At 43.8% G+C, this 14,468-nt stretch overlaps 2 protein-coding genes across 7 annotated transcripts in view; both read right to left on the bottom strand.

The window, feature by feature from the left end:
• The window catches only part of LOC310661335 (uncharacterized protein), a gene marked incomplete at its 3' end in the record, with an annotated part of 330,664 nt that overhangs the window by 100,156 nt on the left and 216,040 nt on the right, over positions 1 to 14,468 (bottom strand). The window lies entirely within an intron of this gene.
• Positions 1 to 14,468, bottom strand: part of ELMO1 (engulfment and cell motility 1) — a 314,930-nt gene that overhangs the window by 150,304 nt on the left and 150,158 nt on the right. For all 6 annotated transcript variants that reach the window (XM_083407049.1, XM_083407043.1, XM_083407046.1 and 3 more), the window contains one exon: positions 745 to 853. In XM_083407049.1, coding sequence (XP_083263175.1) covers positions 745 to 853 — 109 coding nt within the window. The remainder of the gene's footprint in view (positions 1 to 744; positions 854 to 14,468) is intronic.

Here is a 14,468-nt window from a genome sequence, read left to right as displayed (position 1 = left end):
CTTGGTGTTTTGGTGGAAACAAGCCACGAGCCTGGGTTCAGAGGTCACAGCAAGCCAAACCCTGGCTTGTTTCCCAGCATGATGGCAGCAGTAGAAGCAGCAGCAGGGTGAAGTATGGAGAGAGACCCACTGGATTAAATACTTAGAGAAACTGGAACCTGCAAAACCTACCGTTTATTGCTGGCTACTGATGTCCACCACTGTAGAATACTTTTGGGAGCCACTAGATCGTCAGTAATTGTTTCTGATTGTTTTAGCTGTATTTTTTATTGTATTTTATGATTTGCTGTATGTTGCTTTGAGATGCCCGCATCACAGATGGTAGTTAAGTATTTTAATAAGTTTTTAAAAAGCAAAAACTGAAAATGACACCCAAAGCTATGATATTTGGCAATGCACAAGTTTAGTATGTATGGCACTGCAGCATGGGGCGGGGGGGGGGGAGTCATTAAAATTCATTGAAATTCCAGTCCTTGGGGGGGGGGGGCTGTTTTCAAAACACTCTACTTTTTATTGTTCAACTACTTAACATATTGTCTATTGTTACTTTGAGGCTTCAAAGCACCCACACAAAAAATGGCACCCATACTTTTTGAGGTGCTCGCAAAAGGAAAACCTTTAGGTGCAAAATGTGCCTGGTGCCCTGCTAATTTTGAACCCAGGGTCAGTGGGTGGAGTCTGTAGGAAATGTTGTGATGCAGTTCACCAGACTATGCTTGCTTACAATGCACAGGTGATACTTACGTAACTCTCCTACTTTCAGGATATCGCACAGCATCTTTGTTAATTCGATACTACTTCGACCAAAAGGGCACTCATGCTTGTCTTCACGGCTGCTGTTTTCTAATACAATCTGAAACAGGAAAAAAGAACTGAAAGTTTGTAACAGGAATAGCCTTGTCTTCTCAGTAAGCATCATAAACAGAGTTCAACTTATTTCAATATGATATACTACCTTTCAAGGCAAAGAGCCCTCTCAAGGAAGTTCACAAAGAGAGAACAAAATCTCCCTTAGTACCCAAACAGTGGCCAATTGAGGAATAAGGTACACATAAATAAAATAAGCAGGAGGGTCAATGTCAGACAAGCTTCAAACAGGATAAATTATTTTTGTTCCCCTTCTAACAATGGTTAAATCATATTGGTTAACTTTGAAGGGGGTTAACTTTGAAGCGATGTTCCTAATTTGCTTCAGCCAAAGCAACACTCTGAACAGATCTATGGTGACAGCAACCTCTGCGTCTGCTTCTGGCACACGGATGAGGAGTGGGTTCGCATGTAATGTCAAACCATGGTTAACCAACAACAAACAATGGCTTATGAAAGTCATTTATTAGCAGCCAATAAACTATGGTAAAGATCGTCAGACTAAACCATAGCTTTGTACTAAGTGGAAATCAGGCCACCATAACATGTTAATACAGTGGTACCTCCGGTTACATACGCTTCAGGCTACATACGCTTCAGGTTACAGACTCTGCTAACCCAGAAATAGTACCTCAGGTTAAGAACTTTGCTTCAGGATGAGAACAGAAATCATGCTCCGGCGGTGCGGCGGCAGCAGGAGGCCCCATTAGCTAAAGTGGTGCTTCAGGTTAAGAACAGTTTCAGGTTAAGAACGGACCTCTGGAACGAATTAAGTACTTAACCCGAGGTACCACTGTAATACAAAAGCACACATACACATACTTTGTAGGTTCTTACCACATTCACCAGTGTCCATGACTGCAGTGGTTTTCCAACTTATATCCTTTAGTTCAGGCAACTATTTGCATACTAGTTTGTTTGCTGATGAAGCCTTGTACATTTTTAGCAAAAAACAAACTCCATACTCATTACAGAGAAACCCGGGACATTAGACATTCTCAGTTTATGCCCACTACCACCCAGGTATGCTGGGCACCATCGAATTTGCTTGGAAGATCTGTGCCCTAGAAGGTACACAACCCTCCTCTGCAGCAGTCATTGCCAGAGAAAATTGTAGAGTCTTTCAGGGAATTCCCTGATAATCTTCCAAGGAACCCAGGGTTCCCTAAGAACAGGCTTTGAAAACCACCATACTAATATGCACAAAAGAATATAAATAGCCTGAAGTGAGACACACTAAATGTTATAGTCATTATGCAATCTTTAGATATTATAAATACAAAAATTAACTGCACTCCTGCACTAAATCCCACCTTAGTTTCCAAATTAGCATTTTTGGAAACTGAAGTGATATGTAGGCTTTGTGAGAGCTATCTGCAGAACAATTAAAAGGATTGTCTAGAGCACTAGAGATAGAAAAGTTTGGTTTATGCACCAAGCAGTCCTTTCAACATAGCTGAGAAGTGAAAACATTTTCACCTGATATAGCTCTGACTACAGCTGAGCATAAAATGGCTTTTGTCTTTTTAAGCCTTGGCCCAAAACCATAGGGGAAATCGGGATGGTTGCAACTGCATTATAAAACAAAAAAATGCCGCTGCTAACATCACATCTAACTGGATGGTGGGTTTGAGTTGGATCCTGAGAACCTCACCTTTCATTAAAAAGCAAAACCACAAGCTTCTAGCCTTCGGTAATTGTTGGGAAACAACCCAATCAATGTTTCTACTAGAAAGAAAGAAAGAAAGAAAGAAAGAAAGAAAGAAAGGAAGGAAGGAAGGAAGGAAGGAAGGAAGAAAATATCCAGATTACAGTGGTACCTCCAGTTAAGTACTTAATTCGTTCCGGAGGTCCGTTCTTAACCTGAAACTGTTCTTAACCTGAAGCACCACTTTAGCTAATGGGGCCTCCTGCTGCTGCTGCGCAGCAGGAGCATGATTTCTGTTCTCATCCTGAAGCAAAGTTCTTAACCTAGGGTACTATTTCTGGGTTAGCAGAGTCTGTAACCTGAAGTGTATGTAACCCGAGGTACCACTGTACAATTTCAATGGTCAGGCTTCCCCATCCCCCAATTTTACTCACATAAATGAGGTATTCCCTATGACATCCTCTCTCCACCCCACGGTTCTCTGTCCTCATATAATTTCTGCCCTCTCCTCAACACGTTCGCTCTGCAATAACATGTATTTATGCAAATATGCAACATGGTGTAATGTCATGTATTTCTCCACCCCACTCCTCTCCAGCAACAGTAAATAATGTGGATGAAGGACAGAGAAGTATGACTTGTTGTCTTTAGAGATGGAGGATTTCACATACGACTGTCCTGTACTTGGCTTGCAGATTGGAACACAATTTCCAGCCGGACTGCGTGCTGCTTTGGATTGCTAATAGCAACTCCTTGAACTTGGTCTTGGTAGCAAATTGTCAACCAGCGCAAATTTATGAGCATATATATATCAACATTTAGACAGCATTTTAAAAAGTAGAGACATCACCTTGCCAACAAAGGTCTGTATAGTAAAAGCTATGGTTTTCCCAGTAGTGATGTATGGAAGTGAGAGCTGGACCATAAAGAAGGCTGATAGCCGAAGAATTGACGCTTTTGAATTATGGTGCTGGAGGAGACTCTTGAGAGTCCCGTGGACTGCAAGAAGATCAAACGCATCCATTCTTAAGGAAATCAGCCCTGAGTGCTCACTGGAAGGACAGATCGTGAAGCTGAGGCTCCAATACTTTGGCCACCTCATGAGAAGAGAAGACTCCCTGGAAAAGACCCTGATGCTGGGAAAGATGGAGGGCACAAGGAGAAGGGGACGACAGAGGACGAGATGGTTAGACAGTGTTCTCGAAGCTACAAACATGAGTCTGACCAAACTGCAGGAGGCAGTGGAAGACACGAGTGCCTGGCGTGCTCTGGTCCAGGGGGTCACGAAGAGTCGGACACGACTGAACGACTAAACAACAACAACAATATATATCAACATCAGCTGACTGCGGAAACTGATCCCACACCTCTGGCATTGGGAACTAACAACTGCAGAGTCAAGGTCACTCAAGGCGAGTGACTTTTTCCGCCAAAGTGTGCAGCCATTTGGACACTGGGTCTCTGAATGACCTAGAAAAGCGCTTCTGACCATTGCCAGGACGATGTGACTTGTAGTCCAAAACATCTGAAGGACAGCAGGATGAAGGCGGCTTCCATAGCCTAAAGAGGGCAGACAAGTCCTCCATGTTTGGACCAGGGAGAAGAGTCGATGGAAGAAGATTGGGAAAAATGTAAAGTATATTTACAGAAATACTGCAAAATTAAGGAATGTTAGAAGAATGCTGGAATGAAGTTATATGGTTTTAGCAGAAATGTTATAAAGAATTAAGCAAAAACTGATTGTTAATGGGCTAAAGTGGAAAATTTAAAGTTAGACTGTGTTAAGATAAATTATAGAACAAAAAATTGAGAAAGAGGGAAAGGATTTGCTGAATTAGCTAATTTGAACTAGAATACAAAAAAGGGAGGTGTGAGAAAGTCGAGGAAACAAGTAAATGAAGATAAAGATATGGAAACTGGATGCGTTTTTAAATGTTTTTGTTTTTTCTTGTTGTTTTGATGTATTGTTTTTTCTTTCTACTCTTGATGTATTGTTTGTTAATTTTTTATTGCTTCTTTTTTTTCTTATACTTTTTTTCTGTAACTATAAAACTCCTAATAAATATTAATTTTTTTAAAAAAAAGACAAGTCCTCCATGTTTGCTGGGGCAGGGGTTATACTGGAGCGATACCATGCTCACTGGGGTTATGACTTGCTTAGATCATGGTGTCAGGCTTCAATATGAAAAACCATGGGTCAAACCCATGCTCTGCTATGGTCTTGGTTGTCTTAGAAAAGCCACTCTTAGCCTAACCTACATCTCATGGCTGTGAGAGGCTCTGAAAGCTGCTATGAGATTCTTCAAGGAAGAACAGATGTAGATGACATAAATAAAAATAGTTTCTGAAGATCCCATCCCCTTAAAATCCATATAATAGCATCTTAATATGGGGACATTGTGCAGGGGGTGAAGTAAAGCCTCTGTCCTGATAACATTCTACTACAGTGGTACCTCGGGTTACATACGCTTCAGGTTACAGACTCCACTAATCCAGAAATATTACCTCAGGTTAAGGACTTTGCTTCAGGATGAGAACAGAAATTGTGCTCTGGTGGTGCAGCAGCAGCGGGAGGCCCCATTAGCTAAAGTGGTGCTTCAGGTTAAGAACAGTTTCAGGTTAAGTACAGACCTCCGGGACGAATTGAGTACTTTACCTGAGGTACCACTGTACTAGCATCCAGACACCCAAGCTCTCATCTCTTAAATGTGCCAAACATCAACCACTGGAATTTCAGCACAGGACAAACTGGCGACTAAACAGAAACACTGGTAGTAGACTTGCCAAATATCTCTGGCTCCTAGTCTTTGATGATGGAGAAAGTGGTAGAAACTCAGCAGCCCGTGGTGGCTGAGAAATCAACACCCTTGGTGTCTCAAAGCATTATTTTCTCCCTGCTGCAAAAATAAAGGTTTAAACTACACCTAGTTGCGAAATGCTATGGGTAAAGAGCTGCAGGTAACCTAAGAAACGCTTCTGCAATTTCTGCTTTTTCACTTGTGCAGATTCCCTTCAGGAACATAGTACATATTGAATGACTCACCCCTTCTGCTTTAGAGTCTTTCACAGCGGAAAACTAACAGTTCTCAAGTATGGCAGAGATGATAAAAAGGCTGAGCCAAAAAAATGCAGGCATGGTATCTATCACTACCGATATTAGATCCCTCCATCCTCATGCCTGCTACTCTCTCGTAACAAAAATTAAGCCCTACATAACAGAAGGTGCTATTTGGTTGGCAATTTAGATACAGATAATAGAAATGGGTAATAAAAATAAATGACGAGACAAAGTAAAATGAAAGGACAGAGAAGAAGGCAACAGACTCTATAATGTCTTGGTTCTCACAATTCCATTTGCTAGTTCTCACATTAGTCCAGCATATTAACTTTTCATGAGTGGATAAAATATTTAATGGTGGCAGTGAGTCTGCATGTCTCATAAGGCAGGGTTACAGCAATCCATTAAGACGATCTGAGAACCGGTTGCGAAACTTTGTCGTAATTTACATGGGAAATAAAACGGCACTCTGAGTAATCGATATGCAAAACAGTTTTCAACATCTGTCCATATTTACAGCACTAAGGGAAGGCTCCTCATTCTGAGGAGCGCAGCTAGCAATTCTGATGTAATGGCAAAAAAGTACATCCCCGCTTTTATTATAATGCCACGGGAAGCTGGCAGTATGAATAGCCAGAAAAAAATATATTACCAAGTTTAGCAATAGATATTTAAAGCAATGGCCATATTGGTAATCTGCCATTATATTGGGATGTTTTTCATGCTCTATTGCAACAAATGATTGACGATGCCAGCAAATATATAGCTTCAAAACACCAGAGTTGAGTGACACCATCAGCAGAATACCTCGGGATGCGAATGGGATCCGTTCCGGAGCCCTGTTCGCATCCTGAACAGAACGTAAGACCCGACTGCGCGTCTGTGCGGGTTGCGTTTCGCCGCTTCCACGCATGACATCATTTTGACAGTCTGCGCATGCGCGAGCGGCAAAACCCAGAAGTAACGTGCTCCATTACTTCCGAGTCGCCGCAGAGCGCAACCCAAAAATACTTACCCTGAAGCATATTTATCCCGAGCTATGACTGTATTTGCTGCCTTCAAGTCCACATCCCCTGTGTTAAAATGGTTTAAGTGAGTTGTTCCTTTGTAGCTGTGCCTGAATATATTTCATCCCTTCATTAAGGCTCACAACTGTGAGCTAGTCAGAGAGCTTTCATTCACTGATGTCAGTGCCTGCAAAACTGCCTTTTGTTTTCCGCTCCATTTTGAAAACGCAACTAAAAGCAGGGGGACCAAGGCGATGCCCTCTAGAAGTTGTTCAACTTCCTTCAGCGCCAGCCAACATGACCAGTTGCCGGGAAGATGGAAATTGCACTGAAACGACTTGTAGAGGGCACCATGTTGGCTACCCTTGATTAAAACAAATATTCTAGGTAGCTGTGTATCTGCACGCAGCGTCAGTGGATGTGCCATTCCAAATGATCCACTCCCCTGTTTAATGTCTGCAAGGTCATTAGACAAAGACAAAGAAAAAGAAAGAAAGAAAGAAAGAAAGAAAGAAAGACTGGTTTTAAATACTGTAGAACTGGTGGATTTAAATAGTGTTATTTTGTGTTTAACTAAAAATGACAGGGAGATGAGTGGTATAAGAAAAGTGGTGCTGCTAACTGCTCCCACCAAATCTATTTTTATTTTTGCTATCAGAATCCAGACTATGGTAAGGAACATTAGGAAATAAGCCATTGTACTAGATTTTGCACTTGCAGTAGAGTGTTATGACAATGCAGAAAATGCAATATGCCCAGCACAACAGCTCAAGAGAAAACTGAAAAATCCCTGCATGGTCAGTTAAAGGGTCTCAGCAAGGAGGATTGTTGAAGACCTCCTCTTGGCACCCCGCATAGCAACTTAGGCCGCACTGGGCCAGATCTGTATATGAGCATATGAAGGTGCCTTGTCCTTTATGGATGGCATTGCTTGATCTGGCACACCGGAGCCAGTCAAAACTGCAACAATGATCGGAAACACCCCAAACAGATATTTCCTATGTTGCCCTCTGTCAAAATGTGTGCTGGACTACAGTGTGGCTAAATCATTACATTTACTCGTATTCAAAACAAAAGACCAAAAAAAAAAAGGCACACTCACACCTGTGTGAGTTAACTTGCTGAAAAATTATCATGATCTACTCTAGGTGAAGCCGTACATCATATTTTCCATTTTCTTACAAACTTTTAATTGTTCTTCATTATCATTTTTTATATAAAAAGTTATTAAAGGAGCATGGAAATGAATATTCAGCCACATAAAGAAAAATTCATTTATGTTTCTGGTAGTTTCACAGTCTCCACCAGGGAACTCCTACAGCTTTGTTAATTAAGGCACTTCATGTTACCAAACATGATTGCTTCCAATGTGGCTCTGCTGTTTGAATATTCCTCCATACTAGTTAAGAAACATCACAGAAGACTGTGGGGGAACCACATAAATTGGGTGAGACCGGAGAGAGTGTTGGTAGAGAAATATTAAGCAGAGCAAAAGAGGCTAAGCTAGGAAAAACAGTAGGGTTTAGGCACAATTTCCTTTCCACTGCTGAAACTAAATATGCTTATATAACAGTATCAATGCTCTATAGGCAGACTTCAGGCTTGTGGCTCCTGCTTTGTTTTTCTCCTAGGAGCCTGAAATCTGGTGGCCTGGTGCAAAAGAAGCAACTTTCAGATTAAATAATTAGGACTCCAGAGGTTTGTTTTAAGTAACAGAACTGAATAGAGCACATAGTCGTTCCACACAAAAATCCACTCCTGTTAAAATCTCCAGGCTTTCTTCATTTCAGCCGTATAACTGAGACAGGGCCCCACTTCATTGCTGCCACTGTTAAACAAATGGGAATCAGAAATCCTTGCCAATCTACTGCAAATCACACAGACGCAGTTCACATGCAACCATGGCTACGCAAAAACGCATGAGTGCGCGGGCACTCAGAGGAAAAATCCCTGCTGCTCCTCTCCTCTCGTGGTCTTTCTACCGCTGCACTTCAAGGAATTAAGCCACGGACTAGTCATTGCATCTGAGCTAAGGCTCAGGGTTACGCTAGACAAACCATAAGCCGCAGGCAAGGTTCACCACTTACCACTGACTTGCACCTGCCCAGTTTTTTCAACACAGCGTAATTTTTTTAACTTGCTGATTTATTGATTTTTTCCAATATAGATCTTGCCTTTCCCCCATATGGCAGTCAGTTAATACAAGGGCAATGCAGCCCTATTATCCCTTTTTATAATCATTACAGTGGTACCCCGCAAGACGAATGCCTCGCAAGACGGAAAACCCGCTAGACGAAAGGGTTTTCCGTTTTTCGATGCGCTTCGCAGGACGAATTTCCCTATGGGCTTGCTTCGCAAGACGAAAATGTCTTGCGAGTCTTGAGATTTTTTTCACTCCCCACCCCCTTTTTCTAAGCTGCTAAACCGCTAATAGCCTTTTAGCAGCTAATCCGCTAATCCCTTAAGCCTTTAATAGCCGCTAATAGCCGCTAAACCGCTAATAGCGCTAATCGGGTTGCTTCGCAAGACGAAAAAAACGCTAGACGAAGATACTCGCGGAACGAATTAATTTCGTCTTGCGAGGCACCACTGTATTTTGTTTTATGTATTTATATATAGCACTTTTCAGCCTCCCGAAGCAGTTCACAGATTTTATTTTGAATGCAATGTGCCATTAATAAGAATGAATACACTGAAAGAAGAAAACAGAAGAGCCAAATTAATCAATCTGACAAACGAAACCTAGGCAAAAGCTTAAATGGATTACAAATGACCACATTTGGATCAAAATTACATGTGTGTGGAGCTTTTAAGTCTAGAAAAAAGTCAAGTTCAGTGACATGGTAGATACAGTGGTCTCTTGGTTTACAACCATAATCTGTTACGGAGGTACGTTTATAAACCAAAACAGGTAGTATGTAACCCAAGGCGTGCTTTCGCCAATGGGGCCTCCCCCCAAAATTTGTGCGTAATCCAAAAAAAATGGGTTGTAATCCAAAAAAAGGTTGCAAACTGGGACACGCACTTCTGGGTTTGACATGTTTGTAATCCAAAACGTATGCAAACCAAGACATATGCAAACCAAGGTACCATTGTTTGTGTGTTCGGATCCAGAAACCTCCCCCCTAAATAAATTCACACGACTCAAATTTTGATTTTGGTTTCTGGCAGAATTTAGGCCACAACTTTATTGATTACAGAAAGTGACTGGTTGCCTAGGCTCTGGTTCGACTAGCTCCCTGCCATGTAGGTAGCGCTGACCCAGGGTTCTAGCACAGGTCAGCCAAGGGAGAACATCTGGATAGGCGGAAAGCCGGGAATGGGCTAACTCCACCACCCAAATGTCAGGCACGGGGACAACCCTCTCTGAGGGGTTGACCAAACCATCGAGTCCCTGGATTCCTTTAACGGAATAGCCTTCACATAGGGATGGTGAGAACGTTCTCCCATCACCTGAACCAGAACCTATCCACAACCTTACAAGTTGTGACGATTTGCTATGCGGCAGACGAAACCCAAATGGCCACAGCCAATCAGCCAAGTGGGGAAAATTCCTGCCGTGCCCCTGTCCCAATGACAGATGACACATGACGGCATAGCAAGGTCAAGCGCACAGCCCTAAAAGTAGGGAGAGGCGGGCGGGTGTTCCGAATGCACACGCCGAAAGAGGAAGCTCTGGGTCACGTGCATGGGCATAAACAGGTCCCCTTGATCCATTTGGCTAGCGTCCCATTGGCCTGATTAAACCCAGCCTCGAGGGACCTACCAATCGGGTGTTGTGGCTGTCCAAATGTACCCACCTACAACACAGGGTGTCGGTTTTCCAGGTCTCACCGCAATACGTGCCCTCTTTAAGGGAGGACCTGATATATATAATTACAGAGTGTGGAGTCAGTGGACAGAGAGGTGTGTCCCCCCCCCCCCCAGCACTAGAAGCTGTGGCCATGCGATGAAGCTGAAGCGGAAAACTGCGAAGTATTTCTGCACACGGTTAAACTAAGGACGGTGCTGTCACAAGATTTTGTTCATCGTTCCCAATGACAAGCATTCAGACACATACAGTGTTGCTGCCTCTGACTGCTTTGTGGGGAGAGGCGCTTGTGGAATTGCCTGCCCTGGATGACAACGGGGATGGGTGCTAGACATCTTGGTTGGGGAGGGCTGCTCTGCCTCAGGGCCAAAATATCATTGGCCAGTTCTGCTCTTAAAAAATCAGCATGAAAAGCAAGGAAGGGGAAGTATCTATGGACTCTAGAGGCTATAAAACCAGGGCTTTTTTCCTGGGGGGACGCAGGGGTACACATCCCCCTAAACATTTTGTGACTCTAAGTTTGGCTTCATTGAGGGGCAGTATTTCAATGTGAGTAGGAAAATGAGAGTACCCCTAAACATTTTTTAAAGGAAAAAAAAAAGCACTATATAAAAAATGGCAACAAACACAAAAAGGGGCTTCACGGGAGAAGGAAGAGAGGAAAAACAGATGAAGGAGCCAGAGAGAAAATACACAGTGGAGATGCAATCACACGACAGATTGGGAACATAACAGCCTCTTAAGCAATGTTCTGAATGTGATGCATTAAGAGGAGTAACTTAATAGAAAGTAATTAGCAAAGAGTAATTTTCTTTTCTACTTTTGTGGGAAGTAAAAGAATCACAGCCTTAGCCTTTCCCCAAAGGTAACTGTGTTCCTACCCGCATATTTCTGAATAAGCATCATGTTAAAATTTTACTTCAGAAACGATCACACAAAATATCTAACAACTCATTTTTGAAGTAGATAACATGAGTGGGAAGAAGGCTTTTTCTGGAGCCTCCGGAAGGATGTGTAGGCTGCCTTCTATACAACAAATGCACAGGTTATGAAATAGGCAGCGCCCAAGCTGACTGACTCAACCTAATTACATCTTGAATGGTCTACAGAGAATGGTTGCATTTGTCTGCACTTTTGCGGCTTCTGAAACAAACCTCCTCCTCCATCAAGATTTCTGATGTCTTAAAAAGGCAAGTAGTAACTGATTTAAACTGCCTGTCAAAAAGTGAGAATCCAAATTGTGCAAATGCTTCATCGCTCGGTGGCTACAAGTGATCAAGGCCGGGATTGGGTTTTTTGTTTTTTTAAGAATTTGATCTTTCTAATGCTCTTCAAGAAGTGTGGTGAATGTGTTTCAAAGGCTATAGAACATACTGCCATGTTGTGCACACATAGTAAATGTTTGCGATTCTCTCTTTCAAATAAGGCATTTCCAAAAGCCAATATCTATGAATGATTGGTCAACCCACCAGGACTATGTGCAAAAGCCAACAGGGACTTCGGAAGTCCAAGGCATGCCACTCAGGCTTGCTAGAATCTCTTCAGAGGTTAGATAGATAGATAGATAAACTTTATTCTCATTAGCCAACGGCCATAGCAACATAAAACAAGCAATATATACAATTAAAAATACACCAATGGGTAAAAGGGGCAATCAAATAAACAAGATTATCGTTCAGATAGTGGCCCTTAATCTCACCGCACCCTCGATAAACCTAGCAACCTTTGCTGTTGTCTGATCATTTTGTCTTCAGAGGTTGCAAGGAGAGCAATTTTGAAAGAACAGCTTTTGCAACACAAAACACCAGCAAGTTTGCCAGACTCTGGCCGAATCCACACTGATCATTTTGTCTGGAATTGACACTGTTCATCCATCCAATTACAGTGGTGCCTCGCAAGACGAAATTAATTCGTTCCGCGAGTTCTTTCGTTGAGCGAGTTTTTTCGTCTTGCGAAGCACCACTGCAGTTAAACACTAACAACGGCGGGGAGGGGCGGGGAGAAGCAGGGCAGCTGCCGCAGCCGGTACCTCGGACTCACCCGCACCTTGTGGCCACCGCGCGACGCGGCTGCTGGAGGGCTGCTGGAGGGCGGCGGGGCTCAGGAGCGCGACTCCGGCTGCAATGCCGGAAGGTCGGCCGTCAGCCGGAAGGTGGGAGGGAGCCGGAGGAGCGGGGAAGCGAGCGTGCGTGCGTGCAGTGACCGTCGCCATGACAGGAGAGGCAGGGCTGTTTCGTCTAGCGAAGCAAGCCGTTAGGAAAATCCGTCTTGCGAAGCACCTCAGAAAACGAAAAACCCTTTCGTCTAGCGAGTTTTTCGTCTTCCGAGGCATTCGTCTTGCGGGGTACCACTGTATTAGAAATAATCCTGTGAATCTCCTTCCAGTTCCTCTATGTCCCCTCTCATCTCCACTTGAACACAGGGCTGAATTTGATCAGTATGTAAAAGAGAAAAAGAGAGCAGAACACGCTAGAACAGGGGTGGGGAATCCTGAACCCAAAACCGGTTCTCGCTCACAGCAAGACTGCATCTGGCCCTTTCAGGCCCCTCCTACAGCTGGTACAGCACAGAGAGAAAATGGCTCTGATGCTCTGCAAAGTGTGTGTATATAGTTCCTGCCTCTGTAAAAAGACCAAAGCAGGGGGAAAATTTACAGCAGGCTTGTGTTTCCTGCAAATACTGCGGTACCTCGGGTTACATACGCTTCAGGTTACATATGCTTCAGGTTTCAGACTCCACTAACCCAGAAATAGTACCTCTGGTTAAGAACTTTGCTTCAGGATGAGAACAGAAATCGCGTGGCGGTGGCATGGCAGCAGCGGGAGGCCCCATTAGCTAAAGTGGTGCTTCAGGTTAAGAACAGTTTCAGGTTAAGAACGGACCTCTGGAACGAATTAAGTACTTAACCCGAGGTACCACTGTATGCAAAAAGAAGTCCATGTATTTGCAGCTGCATGCATGCAGTATTTCTGATGCAACTGCATAAAGTTTGAGCCTCTAAATAGCTGCAAATGGTGCTTGCAGTTCAGCTGTGCGTTGACCTTATTTGCATTCTGCTAGGAATGCCAAGTTCTTTTCGCCATTTCCACAGTTAAGATAAGGAGTCTGTACACTTTTCTTTTTAACTTTGTGGAAAAAAGAAAATGGAGAGTGCTCTTGAGAGACTGATAGTACACATATGTCTGTTTCCATGGAAAATAGTTCTTTCTTTTTATGTTTTTAAAGGGTGTGTGGTTGTGTGTGAGTTCCATCCAGTACAAAAATGCACTGCCCCTTCCCCCACAGCAGCCTTCCACACAGCTACTGGAGCCCTCAGCCCCAAAGAAGATTCCTTACCATTACCCTAGAACAGGGGTTGGCAAAATTCTTCAGCCACGGACCAGTCCACTATCCCTTGTTAGAATTCCTGCTCCGTGACTGCATAGGATTTTTATCTATCACATGACAGTGTATGTTTTGACTCCACAGAGAGGGAAGTGACGGAGACAGGATGTTTGTGTTACTGTGTTCCGTGAAGTGGGACTATTGTCTTTTGTCCTTTTTCTCTTTGCTGTCTGATGCTAGAGAGAGAGAGGGAGCCATGTTGCAGTGCTCCGTGTGTGTTTATAGGTAAATAAAGTTGATTAGCCAAAATGCAGAGTTGCTGAGGTCTGTCACACATGAGGTGCAGATCCCTAAGTGTGCCGGTGTCGGTTAGCATCGGTCGCTGTGATGTTTAGCTAGAACATGCCAGTCGGGCATGTGTCTCTACCAGGGTCCTACTCGAGAGTAGGCTGAACTCCTGACATCCCTCAGATCTTGTGGCAAGCTGGAGAAGCAGCACCGTGGAGGGGCGGAGCTGGAAGAAGAGGCGAGGGGGGCAAATAGTACTCCTCCCCACCCCCCAGCCCCAGCCCTTAGCTTCCCTGGGGCTGCCACCGCCGCCGCCACCACCGCTGCTTCTCCTGGGTAGGCAAAGCGAGCTCGTCTGCTCCACTCTCTGGCCCACAGAGCAGCAGGGTGGCGGTAGGAAGATGAGGGGTGTGAAAGGGTGGCTCCGGAGCGGGGATGCTTAACATGGCGCTCAGCCAGCTCAGC

Source organism: Podarcis tiliguerta (assembly GCF_965153285.1).
Source record: "Podarcis tiliguerta genome assembly, chromosome: 12".
Lineage (NCBI taxonomy): Eukaryota > Metazoa > Chordata > Lepidosauria > Squamata > Lacertidae > Podarcis > Podarcis tiliguerta.
Note: the sequence above shows the minus strand (reverse complement) of the source record. Positions and strands in the feature narration are given on the sequence as shown.